Source organism: Carassius auratus, chromosome 21 (genome assembly GCF_003368295.1).
Source record: "Carassius auratus strain Wakin chromosome 21, ASM336829v1, whole genome shotgun sequence".
Lineage (NCBI taxonomy): Eukaryota > Metazoa > Chordata > Actinopteri > Cypriniformes > Cyprinidae > Carassius > Carassius auratus.
This window is the reverse complement of record NC_039263.1, coordinates 20,358,264-20,374,981: the sequence shown is the minus strand read 5'-3', so window position 1 is coordinate 20,374,981 and position 16,718 is coordinate 20,358,264. Positions and strand designations below refer to the sequence as shown.

The following is a 16,718-nucleotide window of genomic DNA, read 5'->3' as shown; positions in this document are numbered from 1 at the left end:
AACACACACACCCAAGTGCTATCTGTCTTGGCTGACTCCCTGTTCAGTCATCTTTACAGCATTCCCTGCATTCTTCCCATTTCCCTGATTTAGAAATGCACACCCTCCTTCCTCAGGATGTCCTGAACAACTGCTCCAGTATTTCTGATCTTACTCATCTTTGCATTCACCATGAGTAAACCGATTACCAATATTTTTCCTCCTTGAACAGCAGGTCTGTGCATGCCATGTGTCTCTCCAGTAAGTCACTTAGTAACCACTGACCCAGACAAACTCTTATTCATCTCATTAAATTAAATGAGATCTTCAAGATGGTGAAGATAGTAGATTTCAGAACTAAGGTTTGTCATGCATGCTTGTGGGTTTAACACCAACTGCACTTATTCAGATGTCAGTGAAGTTTAGGAAGCTTTTTCCACACAGCTGTCCGAAAGCATTCGCAGGCTGCGCTGTGTGAACGGATTGTTATGCAAACACACTTTGACTCCCGAAAGAGTTTCTATTGTGCATTGTCTACTCTCTTTTTCTCTCTTTTCTCAGAGAAGAGACAACAAAGTTCCCATGTATCCTTTACAAACATGAGTAGCAGGAAGAAGTGACTTGCCTTCCTTTATTGCAACAAACCCAGTGACCTAATTTATCCAGTTTCTTCCTGTTTATTTCTCCATAACATCCAGGATGGGCCAGACGTGCTGCTCTGCGTGTATTTTTTGGTGACCACCAGCATGCAAATAGTCAACATGAATATAAACTCATGAGTCAAAAGGGAGACCTTTACTAGTCCACACATTTACAACCAATTTGATGTTTATTACTGTATACAGCCACATAAGAAGACTTTCGACCAATGGGATTTCGCTAAGGGCGGGGCTAGCTAGTGTAATGCGGCAAAGTTCAAAATCAAAGTGTCACAATCATGCCTTCTAACTTTGATTATCATGAAAGTGATTTATTGCTTCCTGTTTTAGAAATGGTGTTTGATCTGATCTGATGACCCTGTCATGAAAAAAGTCTTACCACCCATTATATTTACTAAGATAGAAACAATGGAGAGGAAAAGGATACATTCACAACTCAAAGAGCTTTTCCCATTCCGCACTACTGCAGTACTTTTCCATTCTTTCTCTATATACATATGCATTAGATGGACATTTTTTAACTTTTACATTAAACTACTTTTTTTTTGTAACAACATTCTAATTTTTTTTTTTTTTTTTTTTTTTTTACAAATAACCCAAATAAATAAATAAAGAGAATCTTGCTTTAAAAAGCTTTCTGAAGCGCCATCCACTTAAGCGTCTTTTAAGCCACTTTAAGCTCTGGCTAAATCAAATGCACACTTGTATTTTGTCTTTTTAATGCTGCACATCAACATAAATGCACAGGAATCACAAACACAGAAAACGTTTTAATTGAACTCAATTTATAAACGGTTGGGCATGTTTTATGCAAATGACTAGTGCACATGCTTGTTTAAACACTCCAGATTCATTAAAATTAGAATGAGGTCAAGAACAAATTGCAATGTGAAGTTCTCCTGTTCACACAAATATTAAATAATTCGAACCCAAAACATAGATTTTTGAACACTAATATACAGTATATGATGATTGGCTAAAATTAGCATATGAGTCCAACAGTGAATGGTCCTTCTTGATTCAAGCAGTAATGTTCGGATGTGTACAGACTTTAATATAGTTCTGCAGGGGGTTGCTTGATACTGTTGTCTGTTGTCAGGGAATCACCTCTGTTGCTGTGGCAAAAGAATGAGGCGGAATGTTTACAGTCATTTCCTAGTATGTTCCATAGCAAGCCGTGCTTCCATGACTCCTGCAAACAAAACATATTTCACCTTCTCTGCTCTTTCTTTCCAAGTCTCAGTCCTACAGCAGTGCTTACGAGCTCTAAGGGACGAACTCTGTCTCCTAGAGCTAATGTGGCATGAATGATTGATGCTGTTGCGTGGAAAGTTGCACTCTGAGTTCAGCGACACACTGAATCAATTCTTGTAGCAGTCATACCGATATCATATCACAATAGATTATTCAATCATTAGATTTTAACTACTGCAGTTGCAGATCGTGACCTTCATGGAATGAAGGATTAGACAAACTCACAAACAGTCTGTTGTGTTCGGGCCTAATAATCTTAACTTGGATTTACAGCCCATGTCAGGGCTTACGTAGTAAACGCGTCTACATTAGTCAAAGCACATAAAACAATTTCATTGCGTACTGCGTGTAGTACGTCTAATAATAATTGCATTTAATTATGTAAATAAATCTGGTTGTGAACCCTCTTCTTACGGTAGCTGACTAAACCGAATAACGCAGAGATTTGGACTCACGGTCATGATAAATATGAAGCATAATTGACGGGAGTTTGATGGATTGCTTGTCCAACAGCCCAAGCAACTTTCAGAAGATAACAGTCATTTGGAAACTAGATTTTAGAAAGTCATGGAAACAAATCCAGAACTTGATTAGCATGCAATGCATTTAAATCTGTGCTTTTATCATGGATTACTGAGAGAGTCGGTGCATCCATTTTTGCTCTAGCAGTTACGAGGCATAAACTCCCTCGGTTTATGTAAACTTAATAATGTCTTTGGGATTTATTTTCTCCTTTTTTGGGTAAAGAAAACTGCTTTTCTAAAAGTGAAGTCACACTAGACTTCCATTCATATACATATTTTAACATTTTAAAATGTTTGAACATTGATATTATAATTTTTTTTAATTATATAAAAACAAGACTAAATAATTATAACCTTTAACAAATAGACAATTATGTTTAAAATAATAAATAAACCATTTAATTAAATACTTTTTCATTTAATAATAATTTAAACTACACACATGTATACAAATATCAGTATTAAATAAATATTATTTTTATTATTATTAATTATTACTTTTATTATTTATCAAATTTATCCTGTCCAAAATCACTGCCGGTTAAAAGGTAATTTTACCTTCTCAGATCCTAGTGTGGCGGCTCCTTGATGCCAATTACTTCTTGAATTGTCACTTATGTGACAGATGGGTAAACAAGTTATTTCATAAAAGAAAAAAAATATTATCTTGTAAACCACATGGCTTTTACTCACTCTTGCCAAAGGTGAGTGAACTGATTTGGCCATGTAGCGATGTAGGTCAGATAAGGTGAACGATTGGCTAATCACGGCCCCTGCTCTCCACCAATCAGCTGCACAGATAACGCAAGCCATTGTTTCCATCAGTAAATCCAATCACAGGTACTATGTCAATCGCACACTCCTCTCTGGGAAAACATAATAGGAGATAAACCAAGTACTGTGGTGAAAGTGGAACCAGGGAGACTTCATGCTTGTCAGGAGATTTGACCAATAAACAGGATTATTCTGTTGTCCACTGTGAGACATTTCTCAATCCCATTCCAAATCTATTGACCTTTACAAATAACACTTTTGGAAGAAGGCAGCCGAATTCTCTCTCTCTCTCTCTCTCTCTCTATATATATATATATATATATATAGAGAGAGAGAGAAAGAGAGAGAGAGAGAAAGAGATGAAGGGAAATATTTTAAAATAATAGATAGGTCTTTTACGTTAATATTGGATCAAAGGTAAAGGGAAGTCTTCCTTGACAGTCCTCTAATTAAAGTCTTTAGGAGTCTGTCTCTGACTGAGGTGAAATAAAAGGGTCAGAGCTGCAGTCAGACAGTCTCAAGGTCAGTGTCTGTGTTTGAGGTATCCTGAGACTTTAACAACTCCAAACCCACACCATCTGCCACCGATGGGCAGACGGGCTCTTCTGAAGCGACTAGACAACCTGTCACGCCGCAGGACTCTGACAGGAAGCAGAGTGCAGTTTCACGGGAATAACGAAAGCAATGAGACCCGAGGCCCTGGCCGGAGGATCTGCGTCAAAATCTAAACACTCCTCCAAAATAGAACACGTGTTTAAGGCAGCACTACTCCCTGAGAATGCAATTTCATAATGCATTACAAAAAGTGGATAAAATCTGAATTAGTTTTGACATTGTTGACAAATATAATGCATTTTTTATATTTCATTCATTTTATATTTACCCTTTGTTTGTTAGTAGTACTTTATTATTTTATGTACTGTATGGCTCTTTCTGTGCATGTCTATGTTCCAGCGTCTCGTCAAATATGAGCTCGTCTGCTCTTTAATGAGTGACCTGAGCTATATGATGGCCCAAACCAGGTGGAACCAAACAAAAGGGTTATAGTGAGCAGCAATTACCGTCACATACCTTCTCCAGAAACGCCCCCTCACCCTTAAACGCTCCATTATGTGCGTTCCCATCATTGACAGCGCTAATCCCAAAGATCAACAGCCATTTTATTAACAAAGCAGCCACATAAACAAGCCCATTGTTACATGGGAATCAATTTGTGGTCGCGCCAACAATGCAAAGATACAGATAATGATTTACTTTCTTACGTTCCTCTCAAAACAGCATTATGAAACGCCACAAATATTTGATTTAGATGCTCGCAGCACACTAAGGAAGCACGAGGACTTGGCAGGAAAACGGACAATTGCTGTATAGCATTGTTTGCACAGGATAGACATAACATATTTCATACATCCTGGTCGAGCTTGAACTCCTCTCGGCTACTATGAAGAGGCTTTAGCTTTTCAAAAGCCTAAAGGGAGCCGCTAAGAAATATTCATGGAGATATCCAGCAAATATTAATGGGTTGCATAACACATGCTGTTAAGAGAGCATCTGAGGTTCTCGGAGACAGCTGAGATCTTTCAACCCATCTGATGAAGAAACAGAAACTGGGACTGTTTAGAGGAAGAAAGCAGAGACTAATTGTTCATGAAATTGTCTGAACTCATAAATAATGTCCCACTCAGACAGACACAAAGGGCCCGGACGTGCTTATCACTACAAATAAAACCACTCTGGCATCTGTGAGCGCTCAAATTAATCTTCAGTTTATAGAAAATGACTTATTTATGAATTTTTTATGTTGTCACACAAATGCAGATTATGATACTTGTGGCAAATCTAGAAAACCATTCTAGCATCTCAAAAACTTCTCATCTGCAGCACTTTATAAATCAACAGCAGAATTACCTGATAGACACTCGGATATCCCAAATGGAGATAGTTGATGTCCAACCTGTTGCACCACCTCCATTATCAAGCAACCTATCCCAGGAAAGAGGCCTCTGAAGTGGGGAACACTGGAAGAGGAGTGGGTCTTCCAGGAGACTATGGGCCTGCAGTCTTGAGGACTATGACATGGTCCATAGAGGACCGAGGAGGAGGGGTGGAAAGAGCCGAAGGGGAGGAGATTTGAGTACACCCACCTCTCTCTCTTTCTGACTAACAATAGAGAGCTTCAACAGGCCCAGGAGCTCTTACAAGAGAAGAAGAGAAAAGCGGCCCCTTCTCCAGAGAGTCTGTCAGTCAAACATTTGAAGAAATCTTTTCAGAGGATATTTCTATTTTTATGAAGGCGGTTTGTGGTGGCATATCTTTTAAACTAGTCCTTATGTTATCTAAATGACCCAGTTAAGTACTGATATGATAACTAGACAACATATTTAATAAATCCAACCAACATTTTTTTTTGCTTTGTTCTTATACGGTTTGATTAATTGTCAGTAGACTTCCCCCCCCCCCCATATATATTTGTGGATGTATTACCATTTAAAAGTATGGTAAAGCTTTACTTAAAGCTTTTATGTATAATGGATTGTATAGTCGTTTTAACGCATTAATTATGACTAATGAACTTTTTTGTATTGCATCGTACAATCTCCTGTACTATTATAACCACAGTTAGTACATTATAACACTTATCGATTCATTGTTACACAATGCATTTTCAGTTTGGTTATAATTATTTTCAGCAAGATGTAATGTGTTACAACACATATTATGAATAATAATAATGCATTATACTCTTTAATAACCCTTTAAGGTAGATTATACATGAAGTATTTAGGTATAGTGTTATCAAAAATGTTTTGTGAAGAAAGAAAGAAATAAAGAAAGAAAGAGAGGGAGACAGAAAGGAAGAGAGAGAGAGAGAGAGAGAGAGAGAGAGATCAATTCATTATTTTTAATAATTTGTTTATTTTATGTATAACAATGTTGCAAATCTGTTATCTTTATGCATTTTACTTTTTTATTCCTTAAGGTTTTTATCCTTATAAAAAAAAAAAAAAAAAACTTTTTATCATATTGTACACCTTGTTTTTAATGGTGCTATGTAAATATATAAATAAATAAAACATTTTAAGTATTTTTTTGTGGGATAATGTACAATCATAATTACAGTCATTATTGCTAAATAATACAGTGAGTGGGCTATACAAGACCACTGTGTGTATTAAGTTAATATTGAGTTTATTTTGCAGTTTTGACCTTTACTTATCAAACAAATACTTTAAATACTACGCAGGGATCATTGAAGAGCACTTGTACATGTCTCAGGACAACGGTCTCACTAGGGCATGCTGATTGATTGATTCCCTCAGAAATCAGGAGGTCAGAACACTACACAGCTACTACATTATCATCGTTAACCAGAAACATCAATGAAGAACTTTCTAATCTTAAGGTTTGTGTAAGATAACACAAGGTTAAAACAGAGCATGCTGATGATGGTGCTGTCTTCACACAACACAAGCAGAACTAACACGGTCGCCATTCCAACAGCGGATAAATGCTTCGACTCTCTTTGAACAATGAGCCTCATATCTCCATCTCCTCTGGTGCATGTCCGGGGTCTGGTTTCAGTGCCCCCCACAGAGGTATGAGGAGAAATTGGGAGACGGGGTTTATCTGATCCACCATCAACTCATGGACTCATACCAACAGGCTCCCATCATGCAATGTGGCTTCATCTTAGCCCATTTGATAGCCATTGAGACTGAGATTGAAAAGACCAGGTCAGGGCAAAGGTGAAAGGCTACACTGGTTCTTCAGCTCTATACATCTCAACCGGAATAGTTTCCACCCTAAAAGATGACCACAGGCACTGACATTACAACATGACACCACTTAGTGCACTTCAATGTGTCTTAATGATATGGGGAGTATGCTGTGCAGTGTATGGTTACGTGATGGCCAGGTTCATGACTGTAACTCAGTACGTATGTGAAAGTAATCTCGTCTTGCGTATAAACCACCCTAAAGTGTGCAGGAGACCAGACACACACTCACCTGTGAGGACAGACGCCAATTGCTATTGTAGAGGAGCTGAAGTAGACGTCCTGCTCATTTAGATGAAATTTAAAGCAACTTCTGAGCCATACTGAGAATAAGTAGGGTTTTAAATGTGATGTATGTCATTTTTGTTATGTAAAAATACTTTTATTTGAGTGCAGCTTTGGGGCAGGAGTATATGCAACAAATTTGTTTGAAAACAATGGATCCTTTTTGACATTTTATTATTTTATTTTTTTAAGCGGAAATCAAGGTAGTTAGGTACAGTGTTATTTTAGTATACATTATAGATACTATTATATTTTGTAATAATATTTAGACATTTTTACTATATAATTATGATTTTATTTATATGTTTTTTATTTCCATTTAAGTAATTTTACTGTGTATTATTGTCATTTTTGTAGATCTACTGTATCTATCTAGACATTATATATATATATATGTATGTATATATATATATATATATATATATATATATATATATATGTGTGTGTGTGTGTGTGTGTGTTATTGATAACTAAAATGACTAAAACTGAACTAAAATTACTAAATACTGTTTGTGTGTGTGTGTATATGTATACGTACACGTACAAACAGTAGCTGAACAGATAAAAAATTATTGTAATATTTAAAAAATATTTAATTACATAAATATTCTAACTACAAAAATTAAAACAAAATAAAATAAAATGAAAAACACATCACACAAAAATATAGGAACTCGTCGGTTTAATGATTCAAACGAGTCCGTTCAAAAGAATCAATCCAAATAAATCAACTCCCTAAAATGAATCAGAATTCTGTGTGCTACTGTTTCCAAGCTTTATCAGAAATACGTTCAGTTGTGTCTCAAGTTTAAAGGAGGTCATCTGGACAAATGGTCAATTCTCTCGGTGCTCGCATTGTAATCTAAAATAGCCTCTGTGTCTCAGTTCAGGTCAGAACCGACTCAACATTAGTCTGCCTGAGATGTGAGTCCTATTACACTGTATAAAATGTATTACGGCTATTATAGTGCACATCGAGTACTATCAATATTACGAGGGTCTGTAGCACAGAAGTAATGCTGAATTGCTCGAAGCTTGCTGATCGGCCAGATACAGACTAGAAACCACATAAGGAGAAGTAAATTAAAGACTTAAACTGGGGTAAACAACAAACGTGGCATATTCAATAGGAAAACAACACTACAAAGGCTTCAAATGCAAACTTTATGATCAATAGTCATATGCAATAATTAATGTGAGTATACTCAGGTTTCATTATGTAAAGCTAACCTTTATTGAATTCTAATAAACCAGTTAACAACTAACAACCAAAGCAATGGCCCAGTCTCTCAACTCTTTCATCCAGGCTGCTTAATAAAGCCTTAGCGATTTGAATGGACAGACGGTTGGTTTAGGCCGGTACACAGATGACACCTGCCCTGGTTGGATTAGCAGGGCGCGAGGTTGCAGTGGAGGTCTGTGGCTCACAGGAATGATTTATGGCCACAGCCACCAGTGCCGTAGTAAATCACATAGGTTACAGAGCACAGGTAATTGAACCAAATAAGAAATTCACTCCACTGGGCACGTCTATGATATATTAAGTTACTACAAGATCTCCTCCAACCCCCAGCTCTGTCTGTTCAGGTGGCCACAGGCCTGAGTTTAATATTAGTGAATGTCTTCCACGCTATACGTGCCTTTTTCTTTGCCTGAAGGGTCTGACGAAGAGTTAATGTTGTTTGAAGTCTGACGCACCTGTGGGAGAGATTTATATGGTGGTGTAGTTGCTGATAGGGAATGAGATAATTGGGACCTTGACTCATGAAACTGGTGGAAAATTGGGGCTACCAATAGAAAAACACTCTAAAATCAATGCTCCACAAAGTCACAATTGAAAAACAGGTGAAGCTGAGTGTTGCTACAAAAACATAGTCATTTGTCTGTATTTATTTACAAAAAAAAACAAGTATGATTCCTGAATATATATATATATATATATATATATATATATATATATATATATATATATATATATATATATATATATATATATATATATATATATATATATATATATATATATATATATATATATATATATCCATAATAATAACAATAATAATAATTAAATTAAATTAAAATAACTATTTTCTAGACAAAAATAAAATCATGCCAACTCATGATTAAAAAAAATATTTAATTAAATAATAAAATAAAATAAAATAAAAGCTGGCACAATTTATTCTTCTCTAAAACACAAATTTCATGCATTCTTTCATTCAAGCCTGAAAGATTTAGGTCGAGTGAGCCCCAAACGGACTTTATTCATAACTAAGTATTACTAAGTATTCATTTTAATGCTGTGTTTGTTTGCATAAGCACACAAACATCGCTAGCTTTGTTTCAGTTCTTCGGAAGAGACTCCTGTTTCCCACTAACAGGAAGACTGAACATAATCCCTGTATTACAGACGGGACTTTCTATAGGAAACCCGGAGCTGAGTCCTGCACGCTAACGCACGAAACACCTGTTACAGCACATGCTGTGTCAGTTACAGATGAATCCCCTGAGATGGCATTCTCAAGGCATATCCAGAGAGATAACTCTATGCTCCACTCACTTTCGCAAAATTTCATATGAACGGTTAGTCGTTTGTTCGAATTCCAGATTTGAGGTATATATAGCAATGCTCGCCTAATCAAAATCAAAGAAACACACATAATGACACAAGTTAGAGTGCATGTGAACACTTGTACTTCCTGCGTCCCAGTTATCATTTCCCATTCACCATCGGCAGAGTCAAGTAAAGCACAAGCTGTCCTAAACCCCTCTACGCAGCTCCAGAGATCATTATTCACACGATCATAAACATTTCATTTCTGCACTGCGCTCGAACATTTCCATTTCCGAGATCAAATTCCTTTGTAGAGCCTCGAGCAACAATCTGACACTGCAAGCATCAATCTCTCAGACAGTTCCCATCGCTGCCCTGATATACAACGTCAAATCAATATGAGACACAAATATCTCAGATATTTCCAGCAACACAGCCGCGCTTGCATTGTGCATGTGAAATAATGTGATAATTTATAATTGATCAATGTCAACATGACACTTGAAGGCAGAAGTGAATGTTAATGTACACACTGGTGCTGATAGGCGAATGCCTTGAGCAAACACACTGATCAAATCAATATTATTTTGGAGACCAAACACTGGACTCAATATGTGCAGTCATGCAAAAGACACAGATTGAGGAGTATTTCAGTATCAATCAATGCCAACAGTATCTTTTCAACGTCAAGCACTGAAATACGAAACTCTGCAATATCTTCGGGTAAGCAGCAAGATGTTATAATTTTTCGATCATAAATAACACTGATCTAGAGGCATCAGCATCCACTTGTTCCTGTGGCTCAAGTGGTAGAGCATTGTGTTAGCAGCGCAAGATTGTGGGTTCGATTCCCAGGGAACGCGTTAGGTAAAAACTGTTAGCCTGAATGCACTGTAAGTCGCTTTGGACAAAAGAGTCTGCTAAATGCATTAAAAAGAAAGAGAACTTCTGATGTTTTATATAATGCTAATGATTTTCAGCAGTGTGCATACATATATTACATAATAAATGTAAAAAAAAAAACATTTATTTTAAACAAAATACAACAATGTATTATATATAAAATTATATATATATAAACAAATTCAGATTTTTTAAAATAGAAATAAATAGTATAAAAATATGCATAATAATTATATATATATATATATATATATATATATATATATATATATATATATATATATATATATATATATATATATATATATATATATATATAAAATCAAACGCACACATAGACATATATATGCACATAGATAGATAGATAGATATTGTATAATAATATAATAATAATAATATAATAAAAATGTATAACTAAATATGTACACACACACATTCTTTGGCGGACGAGTGGCTCTGCTCTGATTATTATGACAGTCCTCATGCAGCGTCTGGCTCAAAAGCGTTCAGACAGCTGATAAGAATGTTTGTATAGTAAGCCTTTACCATCCCAGATCCTGCCTGTTTGCTCTGGCAAAGCCGTTGGCCCATCCAAGCTGCCAGAATGAAGAGCTCGCAGAGAACAGAGGGGATTGTGGGATTGAGAACTGCAGTAAGATAGGGCTTAGATAGAGCTGCCGAGAAAATGCTGATGAGAGTCGATTTGGGCTTTAGGACTTTAGAAAACACCCTGTAATGTCATTATCTCATTCTCTCTCAGCAAGATCTGGGCAAAAACAAGCACACGGACACCCCGAAAAACACCCCGAACACACACATACAGGACTGGACGTTTAGAAATAACGGTTTGTTCAAATGAGACTTTTGTCACTCTCACCATAAGATAATTAAAAGGGAAACACAATGAGACTGAAGTTGTACTTATGACATCATTCATCATTCTAGGTCAGGGGCCAACCAGCTGTGCAGATGCTGAGGTCACATGACACCATCTTTAGAAGCAGCCAAGGGCTCCACGTGACCTCGTGACTCTTGGCTTTGACTCCGAACGAGAGTTTAGAGGTGTGAGGTTACCAGCCCTGTAACTTAACATCTCTTCACATCATAAACCTGACAAGAGATAAAAGACAGGGATATAAAAGAGAGGAAGGGTGAGGAAGAGAAGACAAAGGGACATCGCTGTCTTAGATCAATGGATATCTTCCTCAGATCACAGTCTGACTTCCACCATATCATCTCCACCCAACAATCTTATAATAGATAGAAAACATATCAGTATTTGGATAAAAGTATAAATCAAGGGTTATTTTTTAAATGTGGGTTATCTTGACATTTTTATCTTGACATTGCATTTAATAATACTAACCTTACCATATATTTAATATTATTAATAATATAGTCATGAATATTTGAGCTTTAATGTAAATATTACATTACAATGATACATTTTTCAATATGTAAACAATTTCCCAAATCCACTATAATTAATTTTTTTTAGGCGAGAATGTACTTGAAATGTGTGGTTTGTTAATAAAGATAACGCCCATTTGAAAATTTGATATAATGTTTTTTGGACATATGAGCTCCAGGATGCAAGCGGCCGTTCAGCGTACATAAACCTGCCGACAGCGCCTCACCTCAGCCAGATCTTCTGGAATCTACCACTGGCTCTGATGGCTCTATAGTGGTTAAACATGATATATAATTAGTTTTGGGGGAAATCTAACGGGCAGTCTTTGCTCTCATTAATCTATTATTTGTTCCAAAGCAAACTGTTTTGGCTGAGGGCGAAATCTTATTTTAATAAGTTTATATTTTACATAGTAACTTTAATGATGTATATCAGAGCGCTGCCTTTGTACTTTTGACAGAATTGCTAAAACAACTTTTATGAGTGCTGCTGCTGTTTATTAAATATTATAATATTTTATATAAATAATATCAGTATTTAATAATAATATTTAGTATTGGGAATCAGTGTGTGTGTGTTCATGATGCTGAGTTTAGTTATATTATTCCACCATTAGATAGCGACAAGAGACCGTTTTATGAGTGAGTCAACAGACTTTTATATTGAAAGAGACTGAAACGCAGTAGTAAACAGTGAACAGTGTTGACAGACGTATATAATTATTGTATTTGTACGATAATGTTGACCACTGTACAATGTATGTTCAATAGCGAAAAATAAATAAATCCCATAATATACGATAATTTCAGAATTTTGTAACACTTCAAGCACTATGGTGTGGTCCAAGAAGGAATGAAATATATACCCTCTCAACATCTGGCAACCCACTGGCTTCCGATGACAGCGACTTAGGTATTTATCTATTTAAAAAAAGTTGTTTGTCAAGATAAATAGTTGTATTCTGTACGTTTGACTCGTGTTTGATCATTTTCTTCTAAATACAACCATTTTGAGCTTCTGGTATGATACCTGGATGTTTCCAATCTGGCAACACTAGCAACTGTCTTTTAACAACAACTTGAAAGAATCAGCCAACAAATGAATTTAGCCCTATCATTAGAAATCGCCCTTACAGATGAAAAGATACTACTACTACTGCCTCAGCAGGCATTCAAACGGATGTTCTATTGTGAATATGAGATTGAGCTGAAGAATGAACGCTGTAAGAGATGAAGATAACCACGATCGCTCAGTCCATCTCTCTCTCTCATAACACTCTACTCCACATAATACACTGCTTTTAATATAGTAATACAGTAAACTTTTAATTCAGCAACTCAACGTTCCTTTGTTACCTGTTCTAAAGTAACGTTTTCGAATTTCGAAGCAAGTAGTTCTGCATTCAAGTTATTTTTTAAGACACTCAGTGGTTATTTCTTGCAGCAACTGTTGTATAAACAGATATAGATATATACATTCTTCATAAAAAAACAACTCTTTATTGGCTTTCATTTACGCAACTGAGTTATTAGAGATTTCATTTGAGATTGTTCTCTCCTGCAGGCTGTCTGTGACAAACAGAAATATATATATTTCATATAAACTTCTAATAATCCCACGCTGAGACTGCTTAAGCAAATGTCATCATTTCTGTTGAGTTCTGCAGTTGATGGATGACCGCTGCAATTTCAACATCGCATGTCACTGCGAACCTCCTTGTAACTGGATGTTATTGTTGCAGGCCTCACAAGGGTCGTTGACAGGGGAAGTAGTTGAACCTTATCTGAACCAATCGCAGCCTCCGCTCTGACATTATGACAAATTCCATTCAGTCCTATTCAGTTACTTTCTCTCTTTCCTGTCTCACCAACTCCGACAGTTCAAATGTCAGTAAAATCTCTGCAGGACAGCGCAAACCCTCAAAAAGTGTTGACGGCTCTCGCTAGGGGATGAGAATTGTGAAATCTGCTAATCTAATGTTAACTGCATCTCTTGGGGCTGGATTTATAAGACAGGTCTGTCTGCAACAACAACCAGAGAGCAGAGGAAAGACAGCAGACATGCCTTTGTGTCTTTTTCTCACACACATTCACTGGAAAATCATCTTACATTCTCGTCTAATGGTCCTTTAGACATAATGTTCACCTTTGAGCTATTAGGAGCCAGAGGTTTTAACATTGTTGTGCAATAAACAGAGCTGGCTAATGTGATCGCTGGACATGCATTATCGTTAATCCACCTTCGGAGATTTGGATAGTCTCCATTATGTGGGCTGGAAATGCACAATTATCCAGATGCATGACTGGGAAAGTTATTTCGACATACAGTTGATATAGCAAAGTAGAGAAATGCAGACCAAGTGTTTATGAACAAAACTTTTAAATATAATGTTTTTCATATTGCCTTAATAACCATATATAATTAAATATGCAATAATTCAAATATTTAATGAATAATAATATTGTGTATATATATATATATATATATATATATATATATATATATATATATATATGCATGCATGTATGTATGTATATATATATATATATATATATATATATATATATATATATATATATATATATATATTATATATTTATTTATTTATTTATATATGTGTGTGTGTGTGTGTGTCATAATCATATATAATTAAATTATATCTTACATTACTAAAATATAAAAAATATTTTGTATCGAATATTTTAACTAAATATTTATAAAATGATTCTATATCAAATAAAGTTGCTATACCTCATTTGTGAATGACCTCTGTTATAATTGGCTACCATCTTTGCATGCCAAATAAGTAATGATTACTGGCCAACTTGCTAAATCCCAGTGTTTCTATATAAATTCGTGCTAAAATGACCTGTTTTGTAGCTTATAATTTTCAGAAACAGTCTGGATAGATATTAGAGATCAGAAGAATTTTCCACATCATGGCCTTTTTAATCTAGCAGAGCTACAGTGATGCATGAGGAACCATTAGAGAGCATTGACACCCCAAAGTGCCACGTCAGCTCTTCAGATAACCTTAAAGAGAGGAACGCACGAAGATAAGCTAAGAGAGCCAAAAGACATCTTTTTAAAAGCATCTGACTTGGCTCCGAATCGTTCAGAGAATGAAGCACTAAACCACAGCGCCAGAATGACAACAGAGAGACGGGAAGAGATCTCCCTAAAGCTGTTCCTTTCATCTTTCTTTTTCATGCAAGCAAATAATCATGCAGAGAACACAATCGAAAACACACAGCTAATGGATATGACAAGCAATATGAGTCTGGAAGAAGTCAGGCATGAATATGCTTTTTAAAAAAGTCATTTTTTTTAATCCAATATAAAGCAAAAGCAGTAATATATTGTGAAATCTTTTTACTTTTTAAAATAACTGCTTTCTATATGAATATATTTTAACGTGTAATTTATTCCTGATTTCAAAGCTGAATTTTAGCATCATTACTCCAGTCTTCAGTGTCACATGATCCTTCAGAAATCATTCTGCCCCCTGACAGACAACAGGCTCCGTGTACATGCCACCCACCTGGGTTGTAGTTTAAGTCCATGACGGGACGGGAGCTCTATTTATCCAGCACAAGCTCCGTCCTGCTCTTACATCTGTGTATTTCTCAATGTTTCTCTTCTCTCATCCGGTTTTAATCAGCATGATATTCACTGCGTCTGAGCTGAAGGAGTCAAAGCATCACTGGTCAACAGGTTCTCGTGCGGTGTCCAGCACAGTGTCTTTGGCTTGGATGTACTCAGTGATGCATTGTGACGATCTAGCGGAAGGCGAGCAGGAGAGCTTGACTCATAAATCATGACTGCTAAGGCTCTTAGGGGTCCCGGCCTGGCCTGTAATTTGACGATCGAAGAGCGGGCACTTGGCCAAACAGCTCGGCCCCTCAGCATGCTCTATAAATACAGACAGAGCTGCTACCGGTCACTACAGCGAGGAAACTGATTCCTCCAGTTCCTTTTCCTGCTGCATTTTGATCTTTGAAAAGCTTTTCAAATCTGCTAATTTTCCTTTAATCTGCCTGAAAGGAATGATGTGGATGCTTTTTTTCAGTGGAAAGTGAAATAACACTCCAAAAATGACAGAAAAGCATGATAAAAGTAGGCCATGCATTTTGTTTGACATTATTATTTGGTGTGACATGTCTTCACATGCCATTTTTTTTGGAGCAGAGACGAGGACTTTTAGAGAATAATGATTTAAAAATAAATGAAAAAAATATGTATATATTTATCTATCATATTTTATATTGTCACGATGGACTGGCACGAGGTGCCTGAGGTGGGTCTCGAACCCGGGTCTCCCAGTCAGGGTAAGTTAGTTCTCTACCTCTGGTCTACTGGGAAAAACAGTTTCTTAGAAGACCCATGTGCAGAAGGAAGGGCAAACTCAGAGGCTCAGGTAACCCAAAGGCAGGCAGTCTTTACTTGATCTCAGTAGTAAAATATAAACAGAATATCAGTTACAGCTTTACAGCACCAAACAGAAGGTAATCCAATAAGCAACTGGAAAAATGAAACTTAACAGGTCTACAACACAGGTAGTACATACTGGGTAGGCTCAAGACTGAACACAGCACA

The 16,718-nt window shown here is 36.3% G+C and overlaps 1 protein-coding gene across 4 annotated transcripts in view; it reads right to left on the bottom strand.

Annotated features, from left to right (window-relative positions):
• LOC113038880 (rho GTPase-activating protein 24-like) overlaps nucleotides 1-16,718 on the bottom strand; it is a 107,363-nt gene that overhangs the window by 21,735 nt on the left and 68,910 nt on the right. Inside the window, exon 1 of one of the 4 annotated variants that reach the window (XM_026196647.1) lies at nucleotides 15,664-15,900. The exons of 2 other annotated variants lie outside the window; for them this stretch is intronic. In XM_026196647.1, the coding sequence (XP_026052432.1) occupies nucleotides 15,664-15,685 (22 nt within the window). In that variant the 5' untranslated portion in view covers nucleotides 15,686-15,900. Of the gene's footprint in view, nucleotides 1-5,098; nucleotides 5,255-15,663; nucleotides 15,901-16,718 lie in introns of those variants that run through there. One more of the 4 variants, XM_026196646.1, reaches the window with a different exon arrangement.